Source organism: Dipteris shenzhenensis, chromosome 5, assembly GCF_047967505.1.
Source record: "Dipteris shenzhenensis isolate YYH24624 ecotype China chromosome 5, Dip_SZ_1.0, whole genome shotgun sequence".
NCBI classification, from domain to species: Eukaryota; Viridiplantae; Streptophyta; class Polypodiopsida; order Gleicheniales; family Dipteridaceae; genus Dipteris; species Dipteris shenzhenensis.
In genome coordinates this window covers 43336084-43349958 of record NC_141600.1, presented here as the reverse complement: position 1 = coordinate 43349958, position 13875 = coordinate 43336084, and the positions used below count along the sequence as shown (strand labels likewise).

General features: G+C 41.3%; 1 protein-coding gene across 1 annotated transcript; it reads right to left on the bottom strand.

The window, feature by feature from the left end:
- Positions 1 to 1888: 1888 nt before the first annotated feature.
- On the bottom strand, positions 1889 to 8729 carry SVR3 (elongation factor family protein). Its single transcript, XM_087374653.1, has 14 exons — positions 8237 to 8729; positions 7243 to 7358; positions 6893 to 7096; positions 6271 to 6447; positions 6008 to 6160; positions 5714 to 5803; positions 4770 to 4904; positions 4513 to 4629; positions 4276 to 4427; positions 4101 to 4185; positions 3012 to 3106; positions 2629 to 2791; positions 2291 to 2486; positions 1889 to 2206 (listed from the first exon to the last, which is right to left on the bottom strand). Exons 1-14 carry the CDS (start codon positions 8457 to 8459, stop codon positions 2073 to 2075), a joined length of 2040 nt encoding a protein of 679 aa, XP_087230779.1. The 5' UTR covers positions 8460 to 8729; the 3' UTR covers positions 1889 to 2072.
- Positions 8730 to 13875: the final 5146 nt, after the last annotated feature.

The following is a 13875-nucleotide window of genomic DNA, read 5'->3' as shown; positions in this document are numbered from 1 at the left end:
ATTAAATGGAATTTTCATTTTCACAAAATATAGTGGCAAAAACACTTTCATTGAAATACTATGAATCTCCGGATGTAATATTGTAGTATCATTTTGTGTTTTGTCTTCAATATTATATATATATATATATCCTTTTCCTAGCTCAAGGAATAATTTTAGCATAGCATGGTATATGTTCACATCTCTCTATGAGTCCAAATACACTTTTAGGATTCTCACACTGAGAAACCAAATCAACCTACAGGCTTGAAATGCTGCCTCTTTCTTATAATATCCTAGCCAATTATGGAACAAGTTTAATGACCATTTCCATGCACCACCTCTAGAAAATCATTTTCACACATGCAAAAGAGATCACCTACTATATAACATTATGCAACATTCATAGTTACCAAAAACGGCCGTTTCTTGGCAAGAAACAAAAATGGCGTTTGAAGAAACGCCGTTTCATAAAACCAATTTTTGACCTAGACCCCCAAAATCGCGATTTCGCCGCCTGGCTCCTTTTTTCACCGCCTCCCGCCCATTGCACTCCTTCTGTGCATCCTTGCTGCTCTCTCCACCTTCTCTGATCTCTCTCCATCCCTCCATCCTTTGCTCTTGGACTCTCCATCCCATTTTCCTTGAACCTCCATCCTTCTCTCTCCATCCTCTTCATCCTTCTCTCCATCTTCTCCATCCCGCAAGCTGCAGCTTGGCAGCCTGCTCTCCATCCTTCCATCCTTCTTCTCTACATTCTCTCCTACCTGTAACCTCTCCATCTCCTTCACTTCTACCTCTGATCCTCCAGGCTCCTTCTACCTCTCCATCCTCTTTTACCTCTGAGCTCTCCATCCTCCTTCTACCTCTCCATCTTTTCTCACTTGTGACCTCTCCATCTTCCTTAATGCCGAGAGATGCTTATTGGGTCCATGTCTCCCTCCTAATGTTGATGATTCTTCTTCAGACAGTGATACAGATGCCTCAGGCTCATCTGAGGAGGCAAAGGATGACGATGTCAAGGAGTCCATGGATGATACATTAATCAATAGTGATGTACCTTAGTCCTTGTCACTTGACTACGACTGTACAAACTACAATGCTAGCCTACTCCTAGTCATGACACTTCAAATGCATCATGTACGCAATGTGCAAGCTACAACATGATGCATCTTGGTTCCTAGGCTATGTTATTTCTTTTTTTATGATAGTAGATACAGTACTTACTTCTCAGTATACTTTGGACCTTGGTGACAAGTGACAACTGCTTTTTTTTATATCATCCATGATTGCTTTTATTTTGAGTCTTGCAGGACTCATGAGTCATGATCATGGAATTTGTGGATCATGAATCATGATCATCTATGAAGTCTAGACATTGGATGCTTTCAAGTTTCAAGTTTCAAGTTTCAACTTGTGTGCTAAGTTTAAAGTACTTCAAACTTCTAAATTTCAGATTCTTGTAATGTCAAACTTAGTAGTCATGACACATGTTGATTTCAGATTATTGAAGCATCATTCAAGAATTTAGAATCATAGAGGCATGAATGATGCATTGATGCTTGAAGCTTCAAGTATAGATAATTGTATTATGTATGATTTGCACTCTATTGATAATTATATTATATATAAAAAATAAATTTTTATACATAAATTGTGTCATATTGCCGTTTCTTCCGTTTCCATTTTGGCAGGGGCCGAAAACTCCGTTTCTTCCGTTTCCATTTTGGCGGGGGCCGAAAACTCCGTTTCTTCTGTTTTCATTTCTTCCGTTTCTGTTTCGGCTGGCAACTATGGTAGCATTGCTTGTGTGTCATATCATATCGTATCATCTCATCTCATCTCTCTCTCTCTCTCTCTCTCTCTCTATTTATCTTTTCCCCCCCAAATAGTAACTTGAAGTCAACGATGTCAATTTCTTGAAGATAACACTACCTTCAACTATATATTTCTACAAAAGCTTTACATTTGAAGCTCTAAAATACTAGAGCTCTAAAATTTTCAGCACTTTGAATGTTTCCTGTACAAAAATGGCCATGAGCATTCACAATTGCATCTTCTTCACAAACTATAAAGCGGACGACAGCCAACCTTCACTTGCTCTTCTTCCCGCTTTTGGGATTTTTGCACATTCGCACACTCAATGGAGTGATCTCCACAAGCTCATCCTCTTGAATATATTCGACGCAATCGTCCAAACTCAAATCCTGTGGAGCATCCAAGACAACTGCAAAGGAGAAAACACTTAGAAAATAGCTGAGCCGTTTTCTCTCTTTTCTACACAAAAAATATAGCAATAGTCATCTCGTACCTGTCTGCTCTTTGTTTGAACGCACATTTGTAGCTGCTTTTCTTTTGCAAGCATTCAAAGCCAAATCTCCAGGCCTTTGATGAATTCCCAAAATTTGCCCTTTGTAAATTTCTACCCCAGGACCAACAAACATTTGCCCTCTTTCTTGGCAGCTAAACAAAGCATATGAGGTGGTGGTACCCGTTTCAAATGCCACCTAAGGATTAAAACAGCAATTTTTAAAAAATTACTGCAGAAAGCCAGTAAGCAGAAAGGAAAACATAGTAGGCATTACAGCAGTTCTTTCTGATTAAATATATGAAGAAGCTTTGTCCATCCCTTGTGTGCGAAATTCTTACCAAAGAGCCTTGATCTCTAGTACTGATGTCTCCTGCCCAATCACCATAACCGTGGAAAACTGTATTTAAGATAGCAGTGCCTCGAGAGGCAGTAAGCATGGCATTCCGGAGTCCTAGCAAGCCACGTGTGGGCATTCGGTACTTCACAATATTGGTACTCTCTCTGAAAAACAAAACCACCCTTCTTGAATCTCTTCTCTTCTACAGTTTTCAGCATTTTTAAAAGTATGTTGCACATAGTAATACACCTGAGACAGCAAACTGATTCAATACATTGAAAATAAACCAGCAGTTTAATGTGTGTTTTTTCCTTTACAAGTAGTAATAACATAGTTCATGAGGTAAGTAGCACAACTTATAACAGCGTGTGAGAAAATTCTTACCCTACACTCTGCATGTCAAGCATCTGGCCCCGGCGTTTGCCTAGGAGGTCAACAACAGCACCAACATATTCCTCAGGCACCTCCACAATGGCGTCCTGCATGCAAACAATACGAGTAAAAAGGTGAACTTGAATTAGCTACATCATCCATGCAACAGTTTTAATTGGCATGAATTGTAGTGACAATGTGATACTGGCCAATACTTACAAATCAAGAAACACACTCAAGGCTAGGTCATAGCAAGATATTAGACGGGTCCATGACCTAGATCCCATGTCATGCATTAAGGCTTCCAGCTGTTGCCTAGGCTTTAGGTTACAATAGAATGATCACCTCCGCACCTGAGAGCCCCCATACAAGGAGGACATGGGGTTTACAGCATAGGTGGGGATGAAAGGGGATGGAGGGGAGCTGCAATGAGGGCAGCAATCTGGCAGGCATGTGGGCAGCACAATCATATCCTTCTGGGAATGATTTTAGGAAGCCACATGGGCTGGCCAGCACTAAGGTACCTCCTCATAGAGTAAGCTGCACGTAAATTACAACAGAACATCGGCTTTTATTTACCAGACGAATTTAGCTATAAACACCCAAGGTGAAGGCATATCATTTCTATTACTGTGAGGGGAAAGAAAACATATAATATGATAGAGTTTTTTTTAAATGTCTCCAGTTCATTGTGATATTGGCTTGAGTAAGACGTGAGGAGAGACTTAAAAACAAAACCCTCTTAGCTTCCTTCCAAACCACATCAACTATTCTAAATAAGGAAACATATTACAAACATCAGCTGGAGCAACCCTGAGCTCACTCTAAACCTATTACAGGCTCTAGCAACAACATTTGTGACAACCCAGCCAGAGTCTACATGAGAGCCGACTCGGAATCTCATGCCTATGCTGCTTGGGACACTAAATCTATCCTTCTGAGGGCAAGCAGTGCAAACTGTCAAAACCTTTAAGTTTCTACAGTGGTACGAGCTATTTTACAGAAGCACTCAAAAATCGAAGTACTTGCAAGCATTACACAGACATCATATCGAAAGAGGTACAATCTCTGTACTCTGAGGAGCTACATGACAGACTTCACCTCAAACGGTTCAAGTTTCTTCCCATTCTTCTCTCTGTTGATCACTTTGGGAGGGCCCACCATAAACTCATACCCTTCCCGACGCCTGCACTTACAAGTAGGCCAAAGTCAGCGTAGCTTTAACCTGATATCTACCAAAGCAAGACAAAAAGAATGAATGATACCAATCCCATACATGTTTTCAATTAAAATGGTGATGTGAAGAGTGCCCCTCCCACTGACAATGAACGTGTCTGCTGTTTCACCATCCTCCACTTTCATGGCTAGGTTTCTTTCCAACTCCCTGTATAACCGGTCTCGTAAATTTCTGCTTGTCACAAACTTGCCCTGCATGACCGCCATGTGAAAACACATTAACTGTTGTACACATTGAACATCAATCAAGAAATGCCATTCAGGCAGATAATATTACCTCGCGACCTGCAAAAGGTGATATATTCACAGAAAAGGACATCTTCACAGTTGGTTCTTCAACCGTTATTGTTGGTAAGGCCACGCCATCATCCTTGTCTGCAAGAGTCTCCCCAATCTGAGAGCAAGAGTTGTAAATTCAGATCATTCTGATTAACCTCACCAACCATGCACTTCTTTTTTTATGAATTCGAAGCCATTGGTCATTCAAATTCTAGAACTCAAGCAAATGAACAATAGGAACAAAAGTGGCCTTACAAGAACATCACTCATTCCTGAAAGAATGCAAATGTCACCCGCTTCAACAGAATCTACAGGGAGCCTTGTGAAGTTATCGAAAACGAAGAGCTCATTCACTTTTCCAAGTCTGCATGGTCCATCTGGCGTGCATATCTGTGGGTTACAAAATGATATCTCAGTTCCTGACATGGAGGAGTTCCGAATATTCAACAAATAAAGTATAGCAAGTAAGATAAAGGACAAGCATTAAAAAGCTCAAATTTTGAGGAATTGTCAATGCAGGATACATGCTCAAAACTAGTTCACCCTGACAACCAGACATTATGATAGCAAAGTAACACAGCTTTGATGCAAGGTCACCCGTAAATGAGACACTAAACAAGTTCTTGCCTCAAGGTCTGCTCTGTGTTGATCACTCTAGGGGGTTATGGACTATGCCACATGAGCCCTAGGACAAGATACAGGGACTTAACAAAGAGATCTGGTATCAGTTTTGTTACCTATAGACTCTATCCAATATGGATGCTTTTCTGTGACCTTCTAATTCATACCCATGCACCTTACAATTGCTATTAACCTGATTCCTTCTAAGATGCCACATTCTTTGACACAACAGTATTAACGCTAGCTAAGAAACCAATATTCTCAAAAATAAATGAAGCCAGGACGCGCTGCATATGCATACACACACACACACACACACACACATTTCTGGTGAAATCCACACACATGTGCTCGTGCACGTGCACGCGTCCCCGGCGCCCCCCCCCCCCCCCACACACACACACACACACTATTTGGGTTCATATGTATGTGTACGCCCACACACCCATGCGCATGCACACACATATAAACCCAACTGCCGAACATTTGGGAAAGATTATACATGCTGTGATAGACCCAGATGATTATAACTGTAGCACAAGCATTTAGAAGGACAAAAAATCATAGAAGTCATTCACCTTGACTTCCTCGCCTCTATTGATTCTGCCAGCATGTACTCGACCAATAGCCATACGTCCCTTGTGTTCATCGTAATCCAAATTAGTCACCTGCATCCATAGAGAACACTTTCAGTCACAATTTGCATGCCACACAATTAAGAGATAGTTCAAAGAAATCATGCTCAACAGAATCGATAATTCATAACCAGCTATCTGAGGCCCTCTTTGCAGAGTAGAACACGACTGGAAAGAAGCTGTCGCAAATCCTTCGTGAGGAAATCCTGGTCAAATACTTGATAGATGAAAACGTACAAGCATTTGCAGTGGACCGTCCATGTCAATCCGGGGTTCAGGAATGCAACGCAAAATGGCTTCAAAAAGAGGTCCCAAATCGTCAGCAAGTGCATCTGCCTCTAAACCGGCCTGACCTTTAATGCCACTTGCATAAACAACCTGGAAATCACACTGTGTACAAGACAATATGTAAAATAATTAGTTCCCAGTGCACAATATAAGTACACTGACCATGAAAATCAGTCCATATTACAAGGACAAAACTCCAAAGTTCATGCAACCTGTTCGTCGGAGGCATTGAGCTCCACAAAAAGTTCAAAGGTGGTATTCACTACATAATCAGGGCGAGCCGAAGGCCTGTCCACCTTATTTACAACCACCACAACAGAATGCCCTAACTCCAGGGCTTTCTTTAGGACAAACCGTGTCTGTGGCATGGGACCTTCAACTGAGTCAACCTGATAAGGACAATGATATTGTGAGAGACATCACTCCACTTTCAATAATTATTCAACTCCACTGTAGGCTTCAAAAATAATGAGCTTGTGAATGACAATGCATGACCCACACTACCGACATACTATGTATAACACTGGTTTTCTATAACACTAACAGAACACCAAGTTTTTTACTCCCCCCAAAAGTTCTTGAGAAACTGAAGGGCAAGGTGTAGCCGTTTAGTGACACAACCATTCTTTCAACATCATTATAAACAACATGTGATGTCCCCACAGCACCCACAAAAAAAGGATGATTCGGCACAGACTCTTCACTGAATATCAAAACCAAAGGAGCAGGTTCAAGTTTCAACAATGAAATTCTGGATATTTAATGAGAGAATTACTTCTAAAAAGCGAAGTGGACCTAAAAGCTGAAAAGGCTGATCAATAGAAAGGAGCATACCAAAAGAAGAACACCATCCACCATGTTTAAAACACGCTCAACTTCTCCACCAAAGTCAGAATGACCAGGTGTATCGATGATATTGATCTTCGTTCCTTTGTAGCTAATTGCTGTATTTTTGCTCAAGATTGTTATGCCCCGCTCTCTCTCCAAGGCATTTGAGTCCATTATCCTTTCTTGAACCGTTTGATTTGCACGGAAGACCTTCAAGAAAACAACATCAATATATTAGCAAGCCTCAGCAGAAAGCTTGTGAGACATGAGAGCTTATCACGCAATTAAATACAATAGTTCCCAAGACACGTTATCTTCACCAAGCTAGCAAGCCTGCACTTCTTGAGTTCAAGTACCTTAGCCTGCCGCAACATTGAATCTACCAGAGTGGTCTTGCCATGGTCCACATGGGCAATGATGGCAATGTTTCTGATGTCTGTCCTAACCTTTGTCCTTGAGCCTTCCTTGGCTACTGTAAAAAAACGGCCCAGGGCAAGAAGGCAGATCAGTCCTGAACCCTGACAGCTTTTCAGCCCATCTGCCTACAAGTTATCACGTAAAAGCGAAAGAAACAGAAACTTTGAAGCGCATGATGCTGAAACACTCACACACACAATTTTTCCGGTCCATCAAGTTACACAAAAGGAGCCGTGGAAATAGTTTTTTGAAGACAAGTTTGATATATATATTCAGCCCAAGCCCCTTATAAAAGGGAATAATTATGCTCCGACTTCTGAAATCTTTTGTCTTAAATTTAAACACTACCTTTAAATCTCCCAAGCTGCTTGGCAGCCAGGTGGGAAGGATAAGGGAAGAAGGGGTGGGGAGGGGTCAGGGGCACACGAGTGGAGGGGGGGGGGATGATCTATTCTCTTGTTGAACGTTACTCCTCATGGTCGTGAGATCCTTCATTTCCTGCCCATTCAAGACTATTTTCTGAATCTGTTAACATGCCCAAACTCGTTACATTAAAGGAACATGAAATGGGAGGATTACAATAGTCATCCATGATCCATCAAGTTTATCCTCATTCCATCTCGCTACCCCCCCTCACACCTTCACTAGGTGTGTATCACCGTTCGCAACATCTGCTCTCGGATAAGCCCACACAATCACACTCATATGAGCCTAGCCGCAGTTGTACTGAATTATGTGAGGAAATTTCAATTATGATGCAGATTACAATAGCTCCAACCATACGAAACAGCTTTCACAAGGTTGGAATCGATCCCATCTCGTGAATTCAAACTGTAGAAAATATTACAGCATAACTATAGATCCAAGTCCAGCTTAAACTTCGGAAACAAAGACTCCCTGTGGAGATGGCAACATACGGTGCGGAGAACTGACCTTGAGTGAGCTCCTCAGTTGTAACGACGCTGCAACGGGCGACACTGTCGAGTCGTCGTCCATTTGAATGGAAATCAAAGCGGGGGGAAAGCTTGCCGGAAAGAGGCTGTCCGAGAAGCTGGGTCTTACGGAGAGACAGCTGAGCAGAAGCGCAAGGAGACAGCTGAGCTGAGGAGTCATAAGAAGCAGCTAAAGAGCAGGAGAGGTGTTGGAGAGCCGCCATGACTGATTAACAGGAAGAGACCCAGGATGCAAAACGACCCAGGTTGCGATTGATAACAAAAAAGGCTGGAATGGAGGGATGTGTTGGAGCGGAATTGATTGAGGAAATGCGAAACTGAATTGCGAAAGAGGATGAGGAGGCTGCAGAGATCTGTGAGGAGTGAATGCAGGCACAAAAACAAAGACAGAGAGGGAGAAGAGCCGGTGATGCTCTCTCTCAGCTTGAACGACGGCCAGCGTCGAGCGAGAGAGAGACGACGATCTTTGCGAAGCTTCTTTATATACTTTCATGGATTTTTGTCCTAATCCCTTGATTAGCCATTGCTTAGTCCCTAATCTCCTCTCCTCCCTCTACGTGGCCCTATTTCCCACCAATACCATGCTTTCCCTTCTCCTCCCTTCATCCACACATTCCCCTTCTCCACACATCCTCTTCCCCTTTAGGACCTATCTTCGAAGACCTCTCCACAATCATCCACATTTGACATTCACGTCTCTTTCGCGTCTCACCCCACCCGCCATCCTCGTGTGATGGCCTCCTCTTCTCCTAGTTGGCCCAATACAAGGGACCGGCCCCGACATTGGCACAACAGATTCGGTGTCCAACCCATGACCCCCCCCCCCCTGCATAGCCAACTAGCAACCTGATGATGACCATGAAGTGATCTTGTTCTTGAAAAGAGTAATTTTTTGCAAAATAAATCGCAGAGATAATTATGTCCTTGGGAAAATTGGCATGGCACGTCTTGTCTTGCCAACGTGCTATGAGATTGAGAAGCATATATTTTGGGATGATTTTACTATGTGGGCAATAGGCTCCTATGGTAGGATGGAGAGAGAGAGAGAGAGAGAGAACCACCACACCCAATGGCCATCCTCCAATTCTATTTCCTCCTCCATGGACGGGCAAGTCGTGCAAACCTAGTCTTAGGAATTAAGCACCCAAATCATGCTTGGAAATTAGCATACCCTCTTCCAATCACACCTCCCTTTTCCTCTCTTATTGAGTTGATTTCTCTGTCATGAAGTCAAACCACTCGATCAAAAAACAAGGTGGAACATCTAGTATAGGGGCAAGCGATGTTAGGGGGCTCTCCTCGACACTAGCAAGGCAAATTATTCATCTCCACTAAGTTGTTATAGCTCACACTACAAATACAAAGCCCATGCCTCCTGGTTGCAGCTCATTGGTTGCAACTCAGCCAATGACATCAACTCAGTCTAGAATTGCTGGATGAAATTTGAAGGTTCACCTTTACTCACAGTGCCGAAGTTAATCGCCCAAGATCATGGGTCCTTGGCCACAAGTACACTTATCCCACACTCCTCAAGACACCTCGTAGCAATAATAAACTTTATTATAGCTAAAAGGAAAAGCCACCAACCCCCTCTTAATGCACGTCGACTGTTTTACCCAAAAAATTTAAAAAAACCACCAATAAGAATAGAGTTTCACTAAAAGGGGCGTTATTCATCCTCCAAGGGTCCCAATCCAAATTAAGGCCTTAATATCTTCACATTCCATTACCTCCAATTTGAAAATATGCACCTTCTCCCAATGTCCTACCTAGGAAGGCCCGTAGATATTGGTTACTTGAGGGATAACTCTTCATATGTCAAATCCTCCAAATGACAAAAGAATTGAGAAAAACCAACTCCTCCACATATTTGGAAAGTTACTAACTTGATTAGGGTAGATGTAATTGATCGGCCTGTCGTCATCTTCTTTTGCTTAACTAACCCTTCTTTTATAAGGTGCAACATATTAATTGGATAGGTATAAGGGTGATTTCCTATACTACATGTCCTTGGTAACTAGAACCCCTTCATAGTGGTGGGTTGTGCTTCAGCAATTGTAAATCTAAGGAATTGAAAGAGGTATGCTTTTTTAACTTGAACAATTATATGTCACATTTCTATCTTTTTCCCTCAAGAGGATGAATTTTGTTTCTTTACGACCCCTTTAATCTCATCCTATTCCACCAATTTTAAGACATGTTCCACGAAAACGTTCTCCTTTCTTGGGCTCACTTTTATTGTGTGAGCCAACTCATTTCTCAAAATTTTTATTTATGAATACTCAATTGTTCAATGAATTGATTTGAGGCATTTCTCTAGAGTGTATCCTCAACATAGTGGAAGCCTTGGATGTGGTCAAAGTACAAAAATCGTAACTTTGAAAATTTTGAAAATTTGAGAATTTTTTGCCAAAGTGCTAAGTACCATATTGATTGCATATGCACTAAAGGCAAAACTTGCAAGTGTTGGTGCTAACAAAGATGTACCCTTGGCAAATTGATTTGTGTAATATTGGGGTGCATATCTAGAGAAAAGCGATATTTTTTTATCTTGCTCATAAAAATGCATACATGTTATATTCTACCTTAAGATGAAAGCATAGGGTGGATTTTTAGAGACTTATTGCATATATGTGATATTTTACCTTAAAATGGCATGTTGAGGAAGACAAACAGCCCAATGGATAACCAATGTGAGACAAGCATACATGGGTGACCCAAGACGCCCTAAGAATCGTATAAGGCTCATGTAAAAGGGTAGAACACCATAAGGAGGAGAGAGGCATTTAAAAAACAACTTTTATGGAGGATTTGTACGAGGGAAGCTCAATATTCGAGTTCAAGAAGATAAGAACATGTAGAAAAGGCAAATAATGTCCACAATTTTGAGACCCTATACACAATCCAAGAATTTAACCTCTCCCCATCAATGTGAGACCCTATAAATGATCCAAGAATTTAACCTCTCCCCATCAACTATCAACATGGATAAACTAAGAGCTAATGAGGAAAACTCCACCAAGACACCCTATAAGGTATGTAGCTCTCCTAATAGAACCACAATGAGCATCATAAAAACAACAATAGAAGAAGATACTCTGGGAAACTAGAATCTCCCATGCATGTAAAGCAAAAGGCTGAGATTAGATAAATGAAACCAAAGTAGCTTGCTCTCAATGGCTCTAATAGATCAACATATGATTGGTACTTGGACATACTAGTGGAGGAAAGAAAGATTTGGGATGACTTGTTTGCACCATTCAAATGGAGTTTTCATACTAGAAGACTCTAGGATGAGACCTGGCACTACAATTGGTAAAATCATACTAGGCAAGGAAGGAGAATATCATACCTAGGAAGAATGAAAATACTCATAGACAAGTGAGACCCCATACCAAATGACAAACATCTAGTAGCATGGTTCATAGTAAGGAAGGAGAATATCATACCTGGGAAGAATGAAAATACTCATAGACAAGTGAGACACCATACCAAATGACAAACATCTAGTAGCATGGTTCATAGCAAGGCTAACGAAACCCATTAGAAAGGAAATGAAGTAGGTCAATAGATATGAGAATCATAAATAAACTCATGAAGTAGTTGTTGACATAGATATGGGATGATTGATCCATATTTTGATAGTGAAGATGCTAAATAAATAATACATGAAGGAAGAAACAATAAGAGATCTAGATTATGGAGCTGGATATGTTACTTGCATGGAGATTTCCCTCTATGGATCCAAACCAACTACCAGTGATAGCAGCAGAAACAATATAGATGAACAGCTCAAAATCCACTTATAGTCACATAGCCTAAGCCAATACCAAAGAAGCCAATGCAAAATCCATTGGATTTCGTGATATATATATATATATGTATATATATACACACACTACCTTATTATCTATGCCTTTTTGGAGTTTGTCATGCTATTGCCACATAAGCCTTTGCCTCATTGATCATTTAAGGCTTCTCAAAATTACCAAACATCATGAGATGATCTTAGCTCTTAGGATCTCTAAGCATCGTCTCTCCACCACTCCCTCTTAAGCCTTCTCTAAACTAGAGGTCTCTCACTTGTCAAAAGCGATCAAGCAAAGATTCTATCAACATCAAGCTATGGGCATGAATAAATTATGAGTAGTCATCACCATAAGCCCAATATCATGCAAAGAAATTTGGATAGTAGTGCTTTTGATAGGCTACTACGTAGTGGAAATCTTTTAAATCCAAGCATGGGGAAATAGAAGCGCAACTCATGACAATGTTTCGCCCAACAATGGTAGACCTTCCTGCTTACTTTACATGGAGGCTATGGCTTGTAGAGCAATTACTGAACATTACTCTTATTGATGCTACCACCATGTACTATCCTATTTTCACTTTGTGTAGGCCTTCAATAGAGAAGTGGCTAGAACTATCCCTCCCATTTCTTCTACCGTTACAGTTCATATTTTGAAAGTACAAACTGGTCCAGGCCACAACTTGGCTGAGTCATTAGAGAATGGATTGCTTAGTGGTAGAGACATTCAGAGAGAGAGCCAATTGACATCAGTAAAAATCTACCCTTGGCCACCAGAGTTGCCAACCAGGTAGTGGAGTCAAGAATGTGAAACAGTAGGCACTCCTCTTGCTATAAATAGGAGATAGGAAGGTAGACTCTTTGAAATAGCTGGCGCATCTTATATTAAAAATCTTTCACATATGGACCTTGGTAAATAGTTTTAAAAGTGTATCCTCATACCCTGCATTGTGAGACCATTGGAGATAAAAAGGTGTAGTTTTAAGCACTGTAAATTGTTTATACATTATATATTTGTGTCTGGATTTGGGATATTAAATAAATAAGAGGTATATGAATAAGGGAAATGCATGCTGTTATTTCTTGGTGACGTCCAAAGAGCCTGAGCTTGAGGGACAAGCAATGCTTGTCAGGACCTTTGAAGGCCTCTGCACATCCTTTGGTCTGAATCTACCTAGATGACCCCTTGTGATTCTACAATGACAAAGCCTAGCGCCTAAACACAAAAGAATTAGTTCCAGGCCTCCTAGATTATGACCTACTAATGGACCACCAACGTTCAAGTAGCATATTATTCGGGTTCCCATGGAGTTGTGAGGACATAGTGGAAGTTAAGTCGAGATGAATACGGCAAGCCCAAGTTGACAACATGGAAACCTTGAGTCCCATGCTCCCAAACAATGCATAGGGTGCATATGATATCCTACTAGAGGGTGACAAGGGTGACTTCCGAGGGGACCTATTGGCCTCTCATCACAAAATTGCAACAGGAAACCAAGATGTTCCAAGCATTGATGCTAGACACCATCTCCCATGCACTATTTTCTGTGAAGGCAAAGGGCATGGTCAAGAAGGAGGTGTCTCATCCTACGCCTCTACCTTGAAGACACATTAGCCTTGGATCTTTTAAGCCAGAGATGCTAGATCAATGGAAAAGGCATGACTCCCCTCCATCACCCAACACCCAAGAGAAGTCTTGTTGTAGCCTCTCTATTCGAGCAACAATTTGGACGGCACCCAACCAAATCCTCTATGCTACAGGGTGTCTGGGAAGACAATGTGGGGTTCTCTCTAGATCAACTCCATGTTCG

What these genes read in the sequence shown, in the direction of transcription:
- SVR3 (XM_087374653.1), bottom strand. Translation starts at nt 8,459, where the DNA reads ATGGCGGCTCTCCAACACCTCTCCTGCTCTTTAGCTGCTTCTTATGAC. An exon ending in ACCATTTTAATTGAAAACAT is followed by an intron (nt 4,186 to 4,275) that starts GTATGGGATTGG and finishes TTGTAAGTGCAG; the next exon opens with GCGTCGGGAAGGGTATGAGT. An exon ending in AGAAACTTGAACCGTTTGAG is followed by an intron (nt 3,107 to 4,100) that starts GTGAAGTCTGTC and finishes GTTTGCATGCAG; the next exon opens with GACGCCATTGTGGAGGTGCC.